The following is a 19,891-nucleotide window of genomic DNA, read 5'->3' as shown; positions in this document are numbered from 1 at the left end:
TTTTAAAACTGTAATTGTTTATACATCTTAAAATATATTAAAAATCCCATGAGGTTGTTTGGATAATAATCTTACCTTTAGATTTTATAAGAGGTCAATTCACTTCAATTTTTAAATTAACGGAGCTACACGTGCTGAGCGTAAAATTTGCTATGTTACGCACTCGTAAGACGGAGACAACACATGCGGGTATCACATACTCTTAAGAACCATACATTAATTAATTATTTAGATTTTTTTATAGCATTTAAGCCTTAAAGAATATCCCGTAGCGATACAAACTTATATTTTTTAAATGAGAACCAACCTTTTTACAGTAAATTATTAATAAAAAATGTTTATTCATAAATTAATTAATTTTATTATTTACTTTTTTTTAAGCAAATGACTTTTTCGAAATAATGTCCATAGTAAGCCAATTTGATAAAAGTATAACTTCATTATATGCTAGTTATAAAATACATGCTGGGTTCATAAGCAATTTATTAAATTGAATGGTTCACTATAATTTAATGGACCAATCGTATGCCACTAAATATTGTTTATGGGGCTATAAGCTCACTATAGATTCATTTAAATATGTTTAGAGCAACTCGGTTAATAATTGTCAGACATCACTAAAACTCACTAGTCTAAAAGTAAAAACTGTCAGGTGGCGATTGACTAAGATTTCCGTAAAATTATACACAATTACCTGGAGAGGAGTAAACATGAATACAAATTTAATTTTAAGAACTACATACCTTGCAAAGTTGTTGTAACCTACGAAGTTCGAGTTACAAACTTCGCTTACCGCCAATGAGTCTAATCTAATTAATAAATAATAATCAACTATCGACTTACACGGAGTATTGGCAGCTGGTGTAGTCATCGTAAACGTTGAAGGCTGATTTGTGGTTTTGGGCGTCCCGAAATTGAAACTCATGTTGGACACGGATACTTTTTAACTTTTTTTTATTGTTGACTGATATTATTAATTAATACAATGTTATACTAAGTTTATACCAAGATAGTTATAGTTAATTACTTTGGGTTTATACAACTCACAGAAATTCACAAATCACCAATAACAGCAAAAACCGCGGCAATCCAAGGAATCTTAAAATCTTCTGTATATTATTCAATAAACAACGCAGTGAATGACGATTCGAATAGCGAATAGCGGTGTCTGCCGCCTGGTGATGGGAATAATCAAGAGAAATGCTCGTAATACTCGATTGCTTAATATAATCGATTATTTCAATTGTTAGGAAAATTCTCAAGCACAAACTACTACGTTATGTTATCATGTTGATAGCCGATACTCGATGTTTCGATAGGTATCTTTCGATATCAAAAATCGAAATCAGTTGAAATAATCGGATGAAAAATACATTGGTACGGCTTTGGAGTTTGGATACTATCTATGAATGGTAAACGATACTATTATACGTATTGAAAATGGTTACAAACTGTAAGATTTTGGGTGTTTAAAGTTTAAACCCCCCCTTTATCGACATTGTATTATTTTTATTAATTATATATTCTATATTTATTATTTATATATTCTTATAATTTTACATTCTGTAGCATTTATTTTTGTTCATTTTATTTTCTATTTCAATATTTTCTGAAACTTTTACATTCTGGTACTTTTAAATTCTGTATTTTTATTTTCTGTATTTAAACACTCTGTACATTTATATTCTGGCGGTTTGTTTTCTGGAAAATTATATGCACCCTACCAAATACCAAAAGATCTATGAATATTTTACATAATTACATAAGCCGACACCTAATTAATCCGCTCGGCCACTCCATCCTCCTATAGTATTCTATAATCTACAATTCTATGCAATCTATAAGATGAGTTGATAGTTAAAAAAAGTAGTAGTAAAACAAAGTTTTATTTGTGTAATAGTCGACAGACATTTCTAATTTTTAATAATGTAAAGTGCATATTTGAAAAACAAACTATTTTAATAGACCAAATTCAACATTTTCCCACCATTATCTATTTTTTTCTTTCGAGTGTCCTTTGAAATCATCTAATGTATCCTGGGTTGGGAACCACTGTTATTAGCAATCCATTATAATAGCTAGTAGGTACACAAATTTATCCTAAAAAAAAATAGAGAAACCTACAATAAACGGCTAGAAAGAAACTATTAAAATATTTTTGATGCAATAAAAGTAGTAGGTACCTTTAGTTAGATTATTTTAAAAAATATTTTTATTATTTTTTTATGAATTATATACCAATCTGAAACTTGAAATGTAATTAAAATTCACTTTTCATATTAGACATAAAGAAAAATGCAATTATTAAAAATACAATATCTTGGTAATTTATTAACATGGTAAATTAAAACATTCGAGTGATGTAATCAATATTTTGTAAACATTTGTTGAATAGGTATTAACTCTTAATATTTGGGCTTAATATCAAAAGCTTCAAATGCGCCTTCAGAAGGGTCAATTAAACATGGAAAAGTATTCACTGGCGGAGGTGGGCTCAACCTGAAGATTGGATCATAACGTGGACAAACTAAAATACATTTAAATAATGCGTATAAATAAATTATAATAACTGTAAATAAAAATATAGTATTAAATTATTATTTGATAGCATACCTCTAGCATAAGACTTAGTTCCATTATCATCTAGTGTATCACAATCTACAAAATAAAAAATAAGTGTTATAGGTGTTTAAATAAACATTAAGAATACCTATCTTTTTTTTGATTAAAAATAATTTCAATCTATATTCAAGTAAATATATCAATAAATAAAATATTTCTCACACTGGCATTCTTTGCATACAGCTTAAAATTAAAAACTTATAAATATATATAAGTACTAAACATTGTATATATCCTTACATTATTTATCTAATAATTTGCCTGATTGGGCGTGAGTTTATTAAAATAAAATAAATAAATAAAAATATTCATGAGTAATTTCTATATTATAAAATAAATACTGTATGGTTATTGATTTTAATGGATTCAGTGCCCACTACTTTAGATGATATACATATATATGTTATATATGGTAAAGATAAAATATTTTTTGTTGCCCCTCCTCTGAGAAATATTTCTGTGGGCAGCCTTGTTGATTAACCATACTATTTTTATTAATTATATAGTAAATTATAGATCATAATATAATCTGTATATTATACAGATATTTAATACAACTTATTAAATAAATATTAAAGAATAAAATAGTATTTAAATCGTTCAGAATGATTAATAGTGAGTTATAATTAATATTATAAGAGCTAAAATATGCACACAAAAAAGAGAAAAATACAAATATATAATCATAATGGGCTCTATTGGGCTCTTAGCCCGTTCATACACAAATAAATAAATAAATAATATTATATGGGATTACTTACTTAAATTTTTTTCAACCTGTTTACCTTCTTTATTCAGTACAATAATTTCTTCCATATCATCAGATTCTTCATTATCTAAAAATAATATTATATATTTTTTTTTAATTTAGTATAATATATATTGTATTTTAATAGTATCTAAAAATCTTTATATTTGTGTGGTAAGCTAATATTCAATTATATAAAAGAAATAGCCTATTTTAAATATTATCGAGCAAAACTAAATCAAATTTTTTTTAATGTAAAGTCACGTAATTCATTACTGATTATAATATTGTACATTATTCAGCAACTGATAAGATAAGAGCAAAATATTTTAATAATAGATGATTATGTTTTCCTAATTCAAAAAAAGTTCCTTCATAATAATGGTGAAAAAAGTGATTTTGCTAAAGTTTGAATCAGAAGCGGTTCAGAAATACAATTTTTGGTGCAGTGCATAAGAAATATATTAGGGAGTGGGTGGGGTGGTTTGTTGAACATTTGCTGATCACAAATCAGGATGTGTAACTTTAATTATGAATTAAGTAATGAATGATAATGGTTGTTAAAATTCATTCAATTTTTAGTTAGCATTTTTTTACAAATTCTGCTGAAGGGTGGGTATGTTTCCCGCACAACTTAATATAATACTTTTAAACTGCATCATCTGGTTTGGAGGTAAAAATAACAAATACTCTAATGACATTTTCTTAAGGATAGTTAAAAAAATATTAATATTTTTCAAATAATAGTACTTACTGTGTATAGTACTACTTTTTACATCATCAGAATAATTAGTGCGAGGTATTTTTCTTAACTTACTAATGGTTTCCGGAACACATCTTTTATTCTAAACATAAAATTATTAATACACATATTAATTTGAGTAAGTTTAATTTTTTTTGGAAATCTTAAATAGTTATATGGAATTAATAACTTATTAAAAATACCTCAAGTTGACCAAATGCTTTGAACGAAATAAGATTCATGTTGACTGGTACAGTTTTAGAATTAAAATGTATCCTAAAGGGCATACTGTTATCATAGGGTTTAATACTATAGTTGCGATTAAATTTGGTTCTTGGTATAGAAATACTAGCTCCTCTAAGTGCTTCCATAGGTTGTACAGTAAAAACTGATCGTTTTTCTTGTTTATTGGAGATTTCACTACTCAATAAATACATGTAACGAGCAAAAGATTTCTCTTCCTTAAGCACTTTAAAATCACGACTAAGAATCTGAAACAAAAATAAATATGCATAATGTTACTTATATAATTATAAATAGCTTATAATATTCAAATGAGCATAGTAATATATTAATACATAGTTGTTGTTAAGTTATTTATATTATGTAGATATATAATGATAATAAAAAAAGTCCCTAATTAAACATGTATTAAATAAAACAAGAGGAAGGTGGATCAACACAGACTGTAAAAACAAAAGTATATAACAGCACTTAAATTATTTTTTTAGAACTAATAAACCCTTGAATTTTAATTTTTAGTTATTTGCATGGCTTTGATAAATTTGTTTAGTCTTCATTATGCCCTAGATAATTAATAACTATTTAATTTTAATTATTGACAAATATAATTCTATAACTACTGTCAAGCCCACCAAAACATATATTACAGGTTGGACCAGATCTATTGTAAATGTATTTGTTGTAAACTTAAATTATCTAAATAAATATATATAATTGTATTTTTCCCTAGTCCAATAATTTAAAAATTATAATGAAATTAATATTAGTTAATTGAAAAATATTAAAAACAATAAGGTCATATATTATTATATAATCTAATTATCAAGTTGTTAACTTGTATTAATATAAAGTATGAGCGCACACCGATTGCATAGAAATATTTTGATAATCACCAAATGGAACATTGGTAATAATATGTAGGTGTTTGATTTTAAATATTATCCAAAATTGAAATAAAAAAATAACTTAATAATAAGTTAACAGAAATATTTAACATTTTTTATTGAACCTCAAATTAAAGATATTGTTTTAGATGACCCTAAATTTGTACATACTTATATTATAAAAAAATAACATAACATTTACAAATTCTATAATATTTAATTTATAATGATAGTAACAGTGGCGTATTTACGGGGGGGGGGGGGGTATGGGGGATAGATCCCCCCTTGACCTTTTTTTTTATTGTCAAGTTAAGTTTACTTATTTTCTGTATTTCTCAATATGATACTACTTGTAGGTTTTGAGTAGGTATATCTGAAAAACATATACCTCTATGGTGGGATGGTATACTGTATTTTTGAATTTTCTGCGAATTGTTTTTCATGAATGAGTGTTTATAATAAACCTGATAAATGGTCGGTAAATAAAACAAAATTACCATGAAGACTGTAGATTTACCATAGGGCATGGGTTTATTTTTAATGACTGAAAACATTGTATTCACCTCTGGGTTACATGCTTTACATGTTTGTGATAAAGAGATATTTTATCCAAATATTCATGAACTCTTGTAAATATTTTGTACTTTGCCTGTATCAACTGCTATACAACTGAACGATGTTATTCAAGTTTTTATTAAGTATTAAGTAATATTTAATAAATAGTATGACAGAAGTAATATTATATCAATTTTCCTAACTAATATTGAATAATAACTATAAATTAAATAGTAATTTTTATACACTTTGTTTATTATGACCGACTTAGCCACTTAGGGCCTTAAGGTCTTAGGGTTTTACAATCATAGTTTAAACATCGGTTCAGGGACTGGAACCTCACCGGAATCCTTATTTAAATTAATTTGAAAAACAGAACCTTACCGTAACCGATACTTTTACTTGACACATTTTTTTACATAACTAAAAAACCAAATCAGGGAACAATTTTTTTATTTTTTAAGAACCAAAAAGAAACCGAAACCGAAATTTTAGCAATACTAGAAACCGAATAGGAACCGGAACCGTAAAAACTATAAAAGTTCTAGTCCCTGCTTCGGTTACGTTTAACCAACTGATTTTACCATTCGAATTCCATGGTTTAACATTAATTTAACTATTGTAATACGGGCCCTTAATGTGTTGGCTTTATTTGCATGTCACCGATCAATACAATAATCATGCCAGATAAGGTTATTGATAAACAGAGCATCCAAAAAAATAGAAAACGGGATTTTGTATTATAAAGCTATTTTTTTGTTTATCGTATTAAACACGGAATTTTCGTTAGTATGAATTTATAATAAATGCTATTAGGTACTATACAATTTGTGTTAATTCTTATTTCACCTTGATCAACACTAATCTCAACAAGTTAGGGAATTTTAAAAATGTATATTATATTCGTATTTATTGAGTGTACCTATTATTATATATTTCATCCCCCCCCCCCTATCAAAATTCCTAAATACGCCACTGGATAGTAATATACGTAGTTATTTCTATGAAGTTGTGTCAACGTGCACTTTTATTTTAAAATAGTTAGTTAAACTATAAAATCATACTAATTAAAGTTTATAAATTTTTATAATAATACATAATATAAACAATTCACCTCTAATTGCTTATCCAGAATATCTTCTTGCCACTTTAAAGTTTGTATTTCTTCTTGAAGTTTTGTTCTGGTTGCAGCAGTCTTATCATCTTCACTTGTTTCAACTCCCCTAATAAATAAATAATAATTTTAATATGTAAAAATAAAAGTCAATTTTCATTCAAAAAGCCCATATGGACATGTACTATTTGAGTATTTATTCACCTCCATCTAACTTGATTTTTGGTCTTTTTTTCTATTAAACCAATACCTTCTAGCACATTTGTAATATCATAAATTCTTCTTTTTTGTTTAACAGCGAGCATAGCAGTAGCCTAAAAGGAGCAAATTAATTTAACACTTTAAATAAAATTGGTAGTTTATTATTTATATAGTATATGTATTTAAAGACAAACTAAATTTTAAAATGTAGGTATTTCATAATCTAATAATTTTATATATATTTTTTTTTTCATTTCTGAGTCTAGATAAAAACAACAAAATAACATGTAAATTACTTTGTTTAAATGCATTACTCCATCCGGAGAATTTCTAAGAAGATCAGCAAACTTGGTGGCCAGGTTGCCCAACGATTTTTCTTGTCTGCCTTTTCCTAAAAGCATATCTTCAACAGACAATATTTTTGATAATGATGGACTTTCCTCATCACTACTCTCCACAAGGTCCATAATGTTTTGATCGTCCATATTTACTTGAACTTGAAAAGTAAAAATACTTGAAATAACATTTATATACTATAACTACATATCTATGTGAATTATTATTAAGCTATGGTAAAACTTTAATAATAGCGAATGTAACAACAGTATAGGTAAGTACAGATATTATAAATCATATTTATTTTATTGACTATTGTTATTTGTTATACTTAAAACTATTGTCGAATTGTTATGTTGATATGTTCTGTAACAAAGCAATGCTAAATAATAAAAAAATACATGGTCTACAGATAATAAATAATCGCTTTTATCATGGTTGTTACCACGATGTAGATAATATCACAGATCCTGTGATAATACCTTAGATCATATTCATTGGAACTGGTGAATTTCTGTCTTTGTCTGACACACGTGGGACATAGGATCTTAGACGTGTTTGCATTCCAACGCGCCAATTAATCTGGTGAGGCGATATGAATTATAAAAACATATTTGAATTTGTCGTCAACTCTACTTAAGATTGACTTTCCCGCATTTTTAATATTTTGATTTTAACTTCTCCAAAAATTTAAATATTCCATTTCTTTTTTGACTTTTAGTACGAATTTTTTAAGATTTAGGGGGTAAAATCAAAAATTCGATCTAAGTATAGTCGTGATGAACTGTTTTTGAATCTTATCGCTTCACTAAATCAATAGGTAAGCCGTAAGCGCATAATAGAATGAAAACACGTCTAAATTACGATGTTCTATCTTTGTTGATTATTAGTCAATATTAGACAGAAAATCACCGCATCCAAACCCCTGGTAGGTGAAAATCCAATGTCAAAATAAATTAAATTTTTAACGCTTTTAAAAACTGATTGTGATTTTCCAGGAAACTTGTGTTTTGTTATAGGTAGAAAAACTTATGAGGAATCTTACATTACATTTTTAAATCTCAGATACAAAAAGAAATTTTTTATGAATATCCATCGAAAAAATTTGCTAATTTTCGTTTTTTTATGAATTCCGTCAAAATTGAAACTTTAAACGCTTGGAAGTGACTAGAACTATACTTGGAACGTTGGGAATTGTCCCGACTTTATACTAGTAACCTAACCGACTCAGATCCAATGATCGTGTACCGTTTGTACAGTTAGGGCGTCTGTAAGTGGTGACAGGTTTTCAAACTGTCCGCAAATCTTTAAAATGTTCAAATGGTATTTAATATTTAGGTTTCTACCTTAATAGTAATACTTTTCTACTAATCTACTGCCCAATACCTATTTAAGGGGTGGTTGGGAGGGGGTTTATATGGTGTATTATATATCAACAAAAATGACTTCAGTGAAAAAAACTCTCACGCTTCATTGATATTATGTCGAATTTAGATGATTTTTTTTTATTTGAGATAAGGACTTTTGTCAAGTCAAATCAAAGACCGAATTTACATATTACTATAAATAGTGTTAGAAGTATAACAAATATTGTGCATTATTCAAATGCATATCTCAGCTTCTATATTATAATTATAATTTTAAAAATTAGGCTTGATCCGATCTGCAAAATGTTCTCTTCTTTAAAATGAAAATACAATTTAAGAAATCCGACTATTCTAGAGGGTGTGAGAGTTTTTCCTGTAGGATATGTTTTTGTGCTAAAAACGCACCGGCTCAGATTTACAAGACTGTTGCGGACCACGGCCTTAGATCAAATAATTTTTATTTTTACGTATATTTGTTTAATATGATCTAAGGTCGTAGTGAAAGTGAAACGATTGCAACGTTCAAGAGATGACATTGTGCACAGTATCGCCAGGCCGTACTCACTTCCATTGTTTACGCGATTCATAATTATTCGTGGTTTCGAAGACTCGGCCACTGGGGTCTGGGTCTTGTGAAGAGGTAAATTATTAAAATATTATTTCACATTTTAACTGACGACTGACAGTTAATTGTAGGATATAAAGTTTTGCAGTTTCTCGTCAATACTCAATGCGGTTGACTATTGTGTAAATTGTCACTTGTGTACTTCCTATGTAACTTAAGATTCATGTTCTATAAAATAAATAGTAATAACTAATAATAAATGATATAAAACAAGACCGAAGGTATTTTTAATTTGAATGTGTATTATATTATTGTCATATTATATTTGACACCAGTTCTTAATTAATAAGGAATACAAATCAACCTTATAAGAAAGTACAATAAAGAATTTTGGGCTTTTAAAAATGAGTAGTTTAATGATAATAAAAGACGTCAAAATACATTTCAACTTCAATATTCATAATTAAAATTTACTTTGGGTTCGAGTTATTTTAAACAATCATACATTATCCAAATGTTACATTTTACATTAGTAAATACCTCAAAATATCTTAGTACAATTATTTACCAATTTATAAGGTTTAACTAATGTTCCTGCAAATATTATTTATACTGTATTTTAGATTAATTAAAATGAAAATGTTTATATAAAAAATTCAAAATAATTAATTATAGAATTATATCTTATCAAAAAACACCATAAAAGAGCAAGTTACTATCATTATAAAAATAATAATTTATAACTGCTCTTTTTAACTTTGACCATTCAACAAGTCGGATGTGTCAATATTACAAAATTAGTTTGTTCGCTAACATTTCAATAAAGACAACAATACAGAATATAAATTTAATTGTATTTATTGTTTTTGTTTATAATGTTCCAATGATGTGAAAGCAGAAAAATAAAAATGTATTTGATTATTTTAACGTTTATTAGAAGCACTGTCATTGTTATTTTTCAAAATCTTTTTTTTCAAATGTTCTTTGTAATCCAAAATAGTTGACTGCCATTTAGTAGCTTTACCATTTTCACAAATCCAGATTTCCTCTGCCACCTGTTAATTAAAATTCAATCTTGATTATTGATAGTTGAAAAATCAAATGTTTACAATGCTAATATAATAAGTCTAGTGCCGGGTTACATGAACCAATTATTAAATATTTAATGAATCAATTGCGTCCCTTAAACACGATTTAGTGGCTCGTGATTGGTCTAATACATTTTATTGAACCATTAAAATAATAAATTTTTCAAGCAACCTAACACAACTCATGTAGAAACGGTTTAAGATAATTAATATAGTTTCAAGTAAAATAATAACAGTTCATGTGTGTTGGTGAGTTGTACAATGTTGGATAAGTTATTAAAAAAAAAATAATTAGGTTATTTTACTTGTAGCTAAATATTTAATGAAATTACTTAAATTTATAATTACAAAAGTAACAATAATTTCAGTTTACAAAAATAAACAGCTCACGGGTATTTTTCCATGTTTAAAAATAATTTGAATTTGACAAGTAATATAAGTAAGTAGAAATAGTATATACTATAATAATCATTATACTATGTAGGTATAATTTTGAAAAAAAAATTAAGAAAATTGATTGATGTGACATACATAAGAAACATTCCATGTATTTCCAGAAAAGTTAATTTATTCATTTTTTGTAATTTTTGGTCCAAATAGAAAATGTAGTACAAATCACTGAAAACTAAATTGGCATGTTTAAGTTAACTATATTATATATTTTATATTTTATAACTAATACCCACAATTATAGATATTTTAAAGTATTTTCTTCTCCCAATTAATTTAATTTAATTTTAGATTTTGAGTGGATGAATGTTTTAATTTTACATTGATGTGTGTTTTTTATTTTTGTGATTGTCATCACCTTTTAGGTCAGTAAAAATGCTTAAATTATCTTCAACAGTATCTTTTCTGAAAGAAAAGTGAATCTAGTTGGTACTTTAGGGGGTCAAAAGTAAAATTTTTCCAGTAGTTTTCAAAAGCGACATGAAAAACGAAAGAAAAATTAAGGAAAAACAGGAATTTTTACACAAAATCTGTTATCAAAAAAATCAATTTTGGTCTTTGGTGCAACTCAACATTTAGGTACTAGAAATTTTGAGGAAATGTTTATATTAACATTTTCTATACACCATAACATTTTCCAAATATTTTGACTTATTTTGAGCTGTTTAAGGACATTTTCAGTTTCCATTTTTTTTTTTGTATAAATATCAATATAATTTAATTTGTTGGTTAAAAAAAATTGAAAATTTAATAGAAGGATCCTAGTATATTGTTTCAAAGGCAGATAAAAAAAATTTTAAATCCAGACACAATTTTTTTTTATAAGCATTTAAAGTTCAAAATATGTAAAAATGACGAAAATTTGGAAATATTTTTGAGTTAGAAATTCATAAAAAGGTTTCTTTTTGAATCTAAGATTTGAAAATGTAATAGAAGATTCCTCATAAGTTTGTCTACCTTTATCGAAAAAAAAAATGTTTACAAGAAAATCAGATTAAATTTTTATGAGCGTTTGAAATTCATATTATTACAACATTTGATATTTATTTGATTTCTCATGTAACGATTTTCTTATTCTATTGTAATTAAAAAACAAATGATTGTAGATACTTGAAAATTTCACTGAATTTTCTATACACCATACAATTATGAAAATAATTTGACTTTTTTTGAGCTGTTTACAGACATTGCAGTTTTCAATTTTTTTAGTTTTTTTTTCTATAAATATCAATAAAATTTTATTTGTTGGGTAAAAAAACGTGAAAATTTAATGCAAGGCTCCTGATATATTGTTACAATAGCAGTTGAAAAATATTAAAAATACATAGACACAATTTTTTTTTATAAGCATTTAAAGTTCAAACTTTGACAAAATTTATCAAATTTAAAAAAATAATAATAATTTTGTAATTAAAAATTTATAAAATGTTAAAGCTAAGGATTGAAAATTTAAAACAAGATTCCACGTAAATAGGTTATATAAATTACTTTATTAACCTTAATATCATCAAATATACTTAGTAATATCATAGGTTGACTGACCGTTTTCGCTCAGAATCGTTTTTCTTATACAATGATATTATATTATCATTGAATTCAAATTTAACACCATCCGTAATGGTCACCCATTTGTATCCAACTGTACAGCAGCGCAAAATCCACTTACCCACCTTTTTTTCATTTATTTTACTCAAAACACACATATACACTGATGTATATATACTAACTTGATATATTATGAGAATTACTTATGAAAAGTGATTTTCATTAGATTTTTGTCATGGCCATAATTAAAAACTATTTTTTTTTTTATAATTTTCACATCTTTTTTAACATTCAATTATAAACTTTTGTTCCTATTTTAAAAATTCAGGGGGGCATCCCTGGTCCCCTACCCAGCCCAATCACGCCCTTGATTTTAGTTGGAAACAATACTAACTAAATAAAACAAAGCAAAGTAACGCATTATTATTTTTACATTACTATACCCAACACTGAACATGTGTCAAATATAACAAAAACTATAAATATCAATAAAAACTTTTAACTATACTTGAGATATGAGTCTGAAGTCGTGGCTGACTAAAACCATTCCACCATCAAAATGATTTATAGCGTCAGCTAAAGAATCAATTGTCTCCATGTCTAAATGATTAGTAGGTTCGTCCAGAAGTAATAAATGAGGAGTTTGCCAAGCTAAATAAGCAAACACAACTCTGCATCGTTGACCATCACTTAGTTGACGAATTGGACATACCTTTTAAAAATATATTTTTAATAACTTCTTATTCAATTACTTGAGTGTAATAACTAACTTGTTGTCTTCCAGTTAAACCATAACGTCCAATAATTTTACGCATTTCTTCTCTCTCTTTTACTTCTGGGAATGAGTTCATCATGTATTCTAGAGGAGATAAATCCAAATCAAGGAGTTCATGAAGATGCTGATGATATCTAGCTATTCTTAAGTGAGAATTTTTACGAATCATTCCTTCAGTAGGAAAAAGCTAAAAATCATTTAATTATTTAATATTACAAAATATAATTGTATCTAAATTATTACACTTACTTCACCGTAAAGTAACTTCAGAAGAGTACTTTTACCAGCTCCATTAGGACCTACCAATGCAAGCCTTGTATCCAAGTCAATACCAAATTCCAAATTCTTATAAATATAAGGTGAATTATCATTGTACCGGAAACTCACATTCTAATAAAACAATTGTAATTATTAAATTAAGAAAAATAATAATAATTACTGTTAAACTTTTGACAGTAATATGTATGTATTTTAAACAGACCTAATACAACTAGTAAAATATTATGCTCCCAGAATATTTAGAGACTTAAAGTCAACAACCTATATATTTTAAGTTTTAATTAGGTTTCATTAAGTTAAATGTATTTATTATTTACCTGAACCATAATAACTGGTGGTGGTATAGTTCCACATGAAGGAAAATGAAATGTAACTAGTTTGTCACTGGTTACTTTATCAGTTAAACCTTGTGCAACCATCTTTGCTAATGTTTTTTCTTTACTCTGAGCTTGTCTAGCGAGTTTAGCACTTCCGTGACCAAAACGTGCAATATAATTCTAAAAAACACATTATCTTATAATTTATACTAGATAAGTTGAGTTAACTACTAAGTAATAAGTTAATTATTATTGTTGAATATACAATAAATGTGAGTTACCAAAATAATATATTCAATGTTAAAATTTACCTTCATATGAGCAATCTGATCTTGTTCCCAATTGTATTGTTTCATCTGATTTTCAAGTTGTTCTTCTCTAGTACGAACAAAGGCATCATAATTACCCTAAACATTTTAAAATTAATAATTATATATTATGTCCTAGATTTATCATTTTACAAATATTTCATACATACTCCATATGATTTAAGCCTCTTTTTATCCAAGTGAATAGTATTAGTACATATACCATTCAAAAAATCTTGAGAATGTGATATTATTACCAAAATCCTCTTGTACCTATAATTACACATCAGATATTAACAAGACTGTAACTGCAACAATTCATTAGGAACTTTATATTGCATTTTTAAGAGTTAGTTATAAAAATTTAAAATTTCATAAATCTTAAGCTACAAATAATTTGAAAATGTTCATATATTACGATAAAATTTGAACTTTGATTGCTATGATGACAACTTAAAAGAAAACGTGTATTTAATTTTCGCAAATTTTTTTTTAAATCTATATTTAGGAAAATAAATATAAAATTGTCAAATGTCTATAAATAGATTGAATAGTCAATATATATTGAAAATCATACTATATCTAAGTTGTTCTACTTTGTTTGTCAAGTTATTGTGATTATTGTAAAAAATATCCGGACCACAAAAAACACTAAGTTATAAATTTAGTTTTATCATTTTTTACCCAACAAACATCCTGAAAAAGTAACTTCTTATCGCCCTATAAGTTTACTCTTAACATTATCTATATTCCAAAGTATTCAAAAAATTATATTAAAGAGGCTCATCCCTCTGGCTATTATGGCAAAAATTATCCCTGACACTCAATTTGGATTCAGACTCAATAACTCCACCATTCACCAACTCCACAGAGTAGTTGACACTATTCCAGCTTCTCTAGAGAAAAAACATTATTGCACTGCCGTCTAGTCTATCTGGACGTTCCTCAAGTATTCGATAGTGTCTGGTTTGATGGCCTACTTTACAAACTAAAATGTTTGCCTGCGCCTTTCTATTGGTAAAATCATAAATAAGAGACTGTACTTTCATCGTACACCAGAACTCAATCAATTCAAACTACTTCAACATCTTAGCTGGAGTTCCTCAAGGCAGCGATATTGCTCCTTTTTTCTACAATTTCAATACGCACGACATTCCTAAAAAACTTCCTATACGGAACTCAGTTCCTACGCGGATGACTCGGCAATTGTGGCTTCCAATGAAAACCCAATCATTATTACTAGTATGTTACAAAGACACCTTAATAAAATTGACCTCTGGACAAAAAGATGGAATATTAAAATTAACAAATCCAAGTCCTCCTTCATTACATTCACCCTAAGAAAAGGATCTTACCCTTTAGCCACAAATGAATCACATCCCAATCCTCTCCTACTCAGAAGTTAAATATCTTAGTCTCATCCTTGACAATAAACCAATTTGGAAGCCTCACCTAAAAGCCAAGCAAAAAGCCCTTAATACACATCTGCACATCCTTAGACCCCTACTGAAATCTAAAATGAACATAAATACCAAACTACTAATTTACTAGTCCTTACTCAGGCCACCATGGACCTACAGCGTTCAATAATGGGGTGCCGCTAAACCTTCTAACACCCGTACAATCCAAGACTTTCAGTCAATATGCCTTCGCCTAGTTTCATTTGCACCCTGGTACTTAACCAATAACAATCTCCACAAAGATCTTAAAGTCCAAAATCTTAAGAGGACGCTACACCCGCGTGTGTTGTCTCTGTCTTACACACGCATGACATAGCAAATTGTGAGCTGTTAGTTTTGATACTAGAGTGAATCAACCTATTATCAAACTTTTAGGTAAGAATATTATCTGTGTCTTAGCATGGGCGATTTTTCAATATTTTCATTTTTGAGAAAAATAAGGGTATGTGAAATATCAAAAATTAAAATATTAAAAAATTGCCCATGCTAAGACCCAGATAATGTTCTTACCTATAAGTTTGATAATAGGTTAACTCTAGTATCAAAACCAACACAGCACACTATTGAGAATAGTGAACAACAATTTGGTATGTCATGCTTGTGTACGACGGAGACAACACATACGGGTGTAGCGTCCTCTTAACCAAATCTCCAAATTATATTATACTAGATTTCTCAATAAACTTCAAAAACACACCAATATCTCTAAATTATCAACGAATATACTCCCTGATAACCCACGCTGCAGACTTTATAGACAGTGGTATAGAGATCTGCTTCTTTAGTAGGCAAGCAGAGCAAAATAAGTGCTAGATGTTGCTACCAGGTAACACCTTTCAAATTTTAAAAATGTTCATTATTATTGTCATTTTATAGGGTGTTACCACTGGGTATCCTTCCTAATCTTAAGATCCATGTCAACCTATTTTAACTGTCAATTATCAAATCTACTTAATGTACATAAAAAATTGTAGATTGTAGATATTTCTTTATAATATTAATAAAAAAAAAAAATTTATATTTAAAATATGTTATAGATATAAGTAATAAATATTAAGTAATTATGTTATTATTTATTGTAAATTGTTTTTATAATTAATTATTTGTATAAGTATTAAGTTGCCAGAAATATTTAAATTTTTAGGATAATTTTTTTTATAATCTTTCAATTAAAATATTTGAAAAAGTAAAATATTTGCAAACTATTATATATGAAACAAATTGTAGTAAATTTAGTTTTCTATCATTTGCGTCTCGACTAATTGTTTGTAAAATTTTTTTTATAGAACTATTTAAATATATAAAAAAATTTTATGTATTAAAAATTCTCTATTTTTGTAACTTAGAGCTTTTGCGGCACAAGTTAAAAATAAAGAATTTGCATGAAACTATTTTTGTAGTTAAACCTTTTTAAGGGAGAGGGGGAAATCTGAAAAAAATCATAAATGAAAAATGAAGACCACCCTACAGTTTATATAATAGTTTACTTTATTTATTTTAAATTATATAATCCTAATGTTAAATGAAAATATTAAGGGATACATACTTTATTTGTAATATTTAAACTTACGATTTTAATTCTTCTTCAAGCCAGACACATGCATCTAAATCCAAATGGTTGGTTGGTTCATCGAGTAACAGCAAATGTGGTGTGACATACAAAGCTCGAGCTAAAGCAATTCTCATTCTCCAACCACCTATTATAATGCATAAAAATAATCATTTCATAATAACAATTAATCGTTCTTGAATAATTAAAAAATATACAGAGGTTCTAAAAACTATTACTACTATATAAATTTAAAAAAAATTTTGTTACCAGAGAAATCTTTTGTTTTTTGATTTTGCATTGCCTTGGTAAACCCAAGACCGTGTAAAATATTGGCAGCTCGAGCTTCAGCTGTATCAGCACTAATGTCATCCAATCTTTCATAAATATCCATTAATTGTTCTTGTGATTCTACAATTAAATTGTATAAAAATATAGTATGTCATTCTATTAATAAAAAAATATCGTAATTATTAACCATCATCAGGACATGCTATTAATTCATCAACAAGTTTTTCAAGTCTAATTCTTTCTTGATCCACTTCCATAACACATTTGAGTGCAGATTTTTCAGATGCTGGCATTTCTCTAGTCAAATGAAAAATATCAATTTGTTCAGGAATTGGTACTTCTCGATTTCCTAATACTGATAATAGTGTTGACTTTCCTAAGACAATAAGAACATTAGTACTACAGTAAATTAATTCATATATATAACAATAAAATCTCACTCACCACTTCCATTTAAACCTATTAAGCCATAACGGCGACCACAATTCAATTCCAACATAGTGTCTTGTAATAGTTCACAACCATGGAAACTTATTGACAGATTATCAATCTTAATATCCCTAGACCTTGGGTGAGATGCTAAACTGCCAGTACAAGCACGAGCTTCAGCGTTTAATTTTGCATCAGCTTCTAACTTTTTACAGAGCAATTCTAAAAGTAAAAAATTTAACTTAATTAATAATTAGTTAATTTAAGTTAAGGTATTACATGTTTCTCTTATTGTGATAGTTAACTATTATTAATATTTTATATTATTAATTATAATAATACAGACAAGTTTTAAAAGTTAAATCAATAATCGTATTGTTACCACCTAAAAGTCTAAAGACACAAGTCAAATGCCGCAATTTTAATAGTAAAGAATATAATACAGATAGGTACAGAATACATATATCTACATTCTGATATGTGATATAATTAACTATAAGTCTAAAAATACTAAAAGAAAACTAGGTCTATTTAGTGAAATATTTTAAAATGTATACAATTTTAGAAAGCTTATTCTTAGAAATCATAGTTTCGGACTTCAAATGTATATAGCGGACAGATATATCATAGGTACTCAATATAAGTAGGTTTAGCCGTATATAGGCAATGGCATCATTAGGAGAGGGGGGGACCGGGGCATGTGCCCCAATCTAGTATTTACATTAACCTTAAGTCGACACATTTACCATCCTCCCTCCCTCCCACCATTACCACTCTGGCTCTATGCTAGAGGTATATGAGTGAAAAAAATGTTGAATCGGAAAAGCAGAGAAAAGTTACCCTAGTCTAATAAAAACTGATATGACGCGACTGACCTATTGGACTACAATTTAAATAGTCTTATTGAACAATAGTAATTTCTAAAATTATGATTGTAATATTAGGTAATTGTTATCAGTGGTTTTACTTTATTTACAAGCAATATTGATGTAGGACAACCCAGCAATATTTCAAATTTCAATATTAACTGGACCACAACACAAAATAATTAAATTCATGAAATATAATATATCATATGTTACCTTCTTCACTAATAGGAACAACTTCATCACCATTTGATACTCCATTACTGTCTTTAGAAGCGGCTGGTTTAATATTTTGACGTGCTTTAGCTGCATCTTTCTTTTTCTGTAGTTGTCTCTTTTTCGAGTCAGATGGCATTCTAAGCATAAAAGTTAAAATGTAAATTGAATTGTTCATATCTATATATTTTATGGTCTTTTTAATTAATTTACAATTAGATAAAACAGACATGTTCACTAAAAAAATTTTAAAAATTTACAAGTTTATATGGCGTATATGAAAATAATCAGAAATGATTAGCTAAAATAAATACTGCATATTCTAAGGTACAATAAGTTATTACTAGAAATGAAAGCCATAACCAAGTATCAACCACAGTTGCAATTCAAATGTATTAAATTATCAAACATATTTAATGCTGCATTACCAATAGTGAGTATAAAGTAGAGCAATGACATAAAATATAATCGATACATGTTAACGACATACTCATACCTGAATACAGTTGACACAACACAAAAATATATTCAAAAATTTATTTTCATAAAAATAGAAACAATAATTATTAAGTAGGTAGCGGAGAGCAGCAGACGTATCAAACTTTATAAAGTAAGACACGAGCTTTTCCAATTTTTAAAACTAAGACATGAAGTTGCGTACAATATTTAGTAAACGATAAGAAACTAACCTTAAAATTAATAAGCTTAAAAAGAAAATGTTAAGAAAACAAAAACTATAATTTCAATAATAATTTATACAAAGAAAAATTCTATGATTAAATGTTATGTAGCCATAATTATATAAATGTATTGACTATTTGGTTTTAATTTAGTCTTAATAATTTTAAATTTAATTTGTAGGTAATTTAAATATTTATTATAGAAATAATATTCAATGTAAAAATTATATTTTTTCCTCCAAGAGTTTATAATAAAATATT

General features: G+C 27.3%; 3 protein-coding genes across 3 annotated transcripts in view; all 3 read right to left on the bottom strand.

Annotated features, from left to right (window-relative positions):
* Window positions 1-1,240, bottom strand: part of LOC100163571 (nuclear pore glycoprotein p62) — a 3,713-nt gene extending 2,473 nt beyond the window's left edge. Inside the window, exon 1 of the mRNA XM_001946860.3 lies at window positions 844-1,240. Within this exon, the coding sequence (XP_001946895.2) occupies window positions 844-925 (82 nt within the window). The 5' untranslated portion in view covers window positions 926-1,240. The remainder of the gene's footprint in view (window positions 1-843) is intronic.
* A 1,064-nt stretch (window positions 1,241-2,304) lies between these two features.
* LOC100159390 (transcription factor E2F5) lies at window positions 2,305-7,810 on the bottom strand. Its single transcript, XM_001947207.5, has 8 exons — window positions 7,406-7,810; window positions 7,113-7,222; window positions 6,909-7,017; window positions 4,316-4,603; window positions 4,125-4,215; window positions 3,384-3,458; window positions 2,614-2,658; window positions 2,305-2,527 (listed from the first exon to the last, which is right to left on the bottom strand). The coding sequence occupies exons 1-8, from the start codon at window positions 7,592-7,594 to the stop codon at window positions 2,406-2,408; spliced, it is 1,029 nt and encodes a 342-aa protein (XP_001947242.1). The 5' UTR covers window positions 7,595-7,810; the 3' UTR covers window positions 2,305-2,405.
* Window positions 7,811-9,824: 2,014 nt separating this feature from the next.
* LOC100168287 (ATP-binding cassette sub-family F member 2) lies at window positions 9,825-19,612 on the bottom strand. The gene is made up of 13 exons (XM_001947455.5): window positions 19,447-19,612; window positions 18,951-19,090; window positions 17,884-18,090; window positions 17,627-17,815; window positions 17,419-17,559; window positions 17,170-17,296; window positions 14,310-14,412; window positions 14,143-14,238; window positions 13,832-14,011; window positions 13,485-13,625; window positions 13,231-13,422; window positions 12,969-13,172; window positions 9,825-10,432 (listed from the first exon to the last, which is right to left on the bottom strand). The coding sequence occupies exons 2-13, from the start codon at window positions 19,087-19,089 to the stop codon at window positions 10,301-10,303; spliced, it is 1,851 nt and encodes a 616-aa protein (XP_001947490.1). The 5' UTR covers window position 19,090; window positions 19,447-19,612; the 3' UTR covers window positions 9,825-10,300.
* Window positions 19,613-19,891: the final 279 nt, after the last annotated feature.

Source organism: Acyrthosiphon pisum, chromosome A3, assembly GCF_005508785.2.
Source record: "Acyrthosiphon pisum isolate AL4f chromosome A3, pea_aphid_22Mar2018_4r6ur, whole genome shotgun sequence".
Classification (NCBI taxonomy): Eukaryota; Metazoa; Arthropoda; class Insecta; order Hemiptera; family Aphididae; genus Acyrthosiphon; species Acyrthosiphon pisum.
This window is presented reverse-complemented; position numbering and strand designations above follow the sequence as displayed.

Bases quoted from the DNA above. Each gene is read 5' to 3' on its own strand.
- LOC100159390 (XM_001947207.5), bottom strand. From the start codon at position 7,594: ATGGACGATCAAAACATTATGGACCTTGTGGAGAGTAGTGATGAGGAA. The intron at 7,223-7,405 runs GTAATTTACATG...TGCTCCTTTTAG, and splicing joins GAGTAATGCATTTAAACAAA to GCTACTGCTATGCTCGCTGT. The intron at 3,459-4,124 runs GTAAGTACTATT...TATTATTTTTAG, and splicing joins AAAAAGTAGTACTATACACA to ATAATGAAGAATCTGATGAT.
- LOC100168287 (XM_001947455.5), bottom strand. From the start codon at position 19,089: ATGCCATCTGACTCGAAAAAGAGACAACTACAGAAAAAGAAAGATGCA. The intron at 18,091-18,950 runs GTAACATATGAT...TTTTACTTTTAG, and splicing joins TGTTCCTATTAGTGAAGAAG to AATTGCTCTGTAAAAAGTTA. The intron at 17,560-17,626 runs GTTAATAATTAC...ATTTAATTGTAG, and splicing joins AATAGCATGTCCTGATGATG to AATCACAAGAACAATTAATG.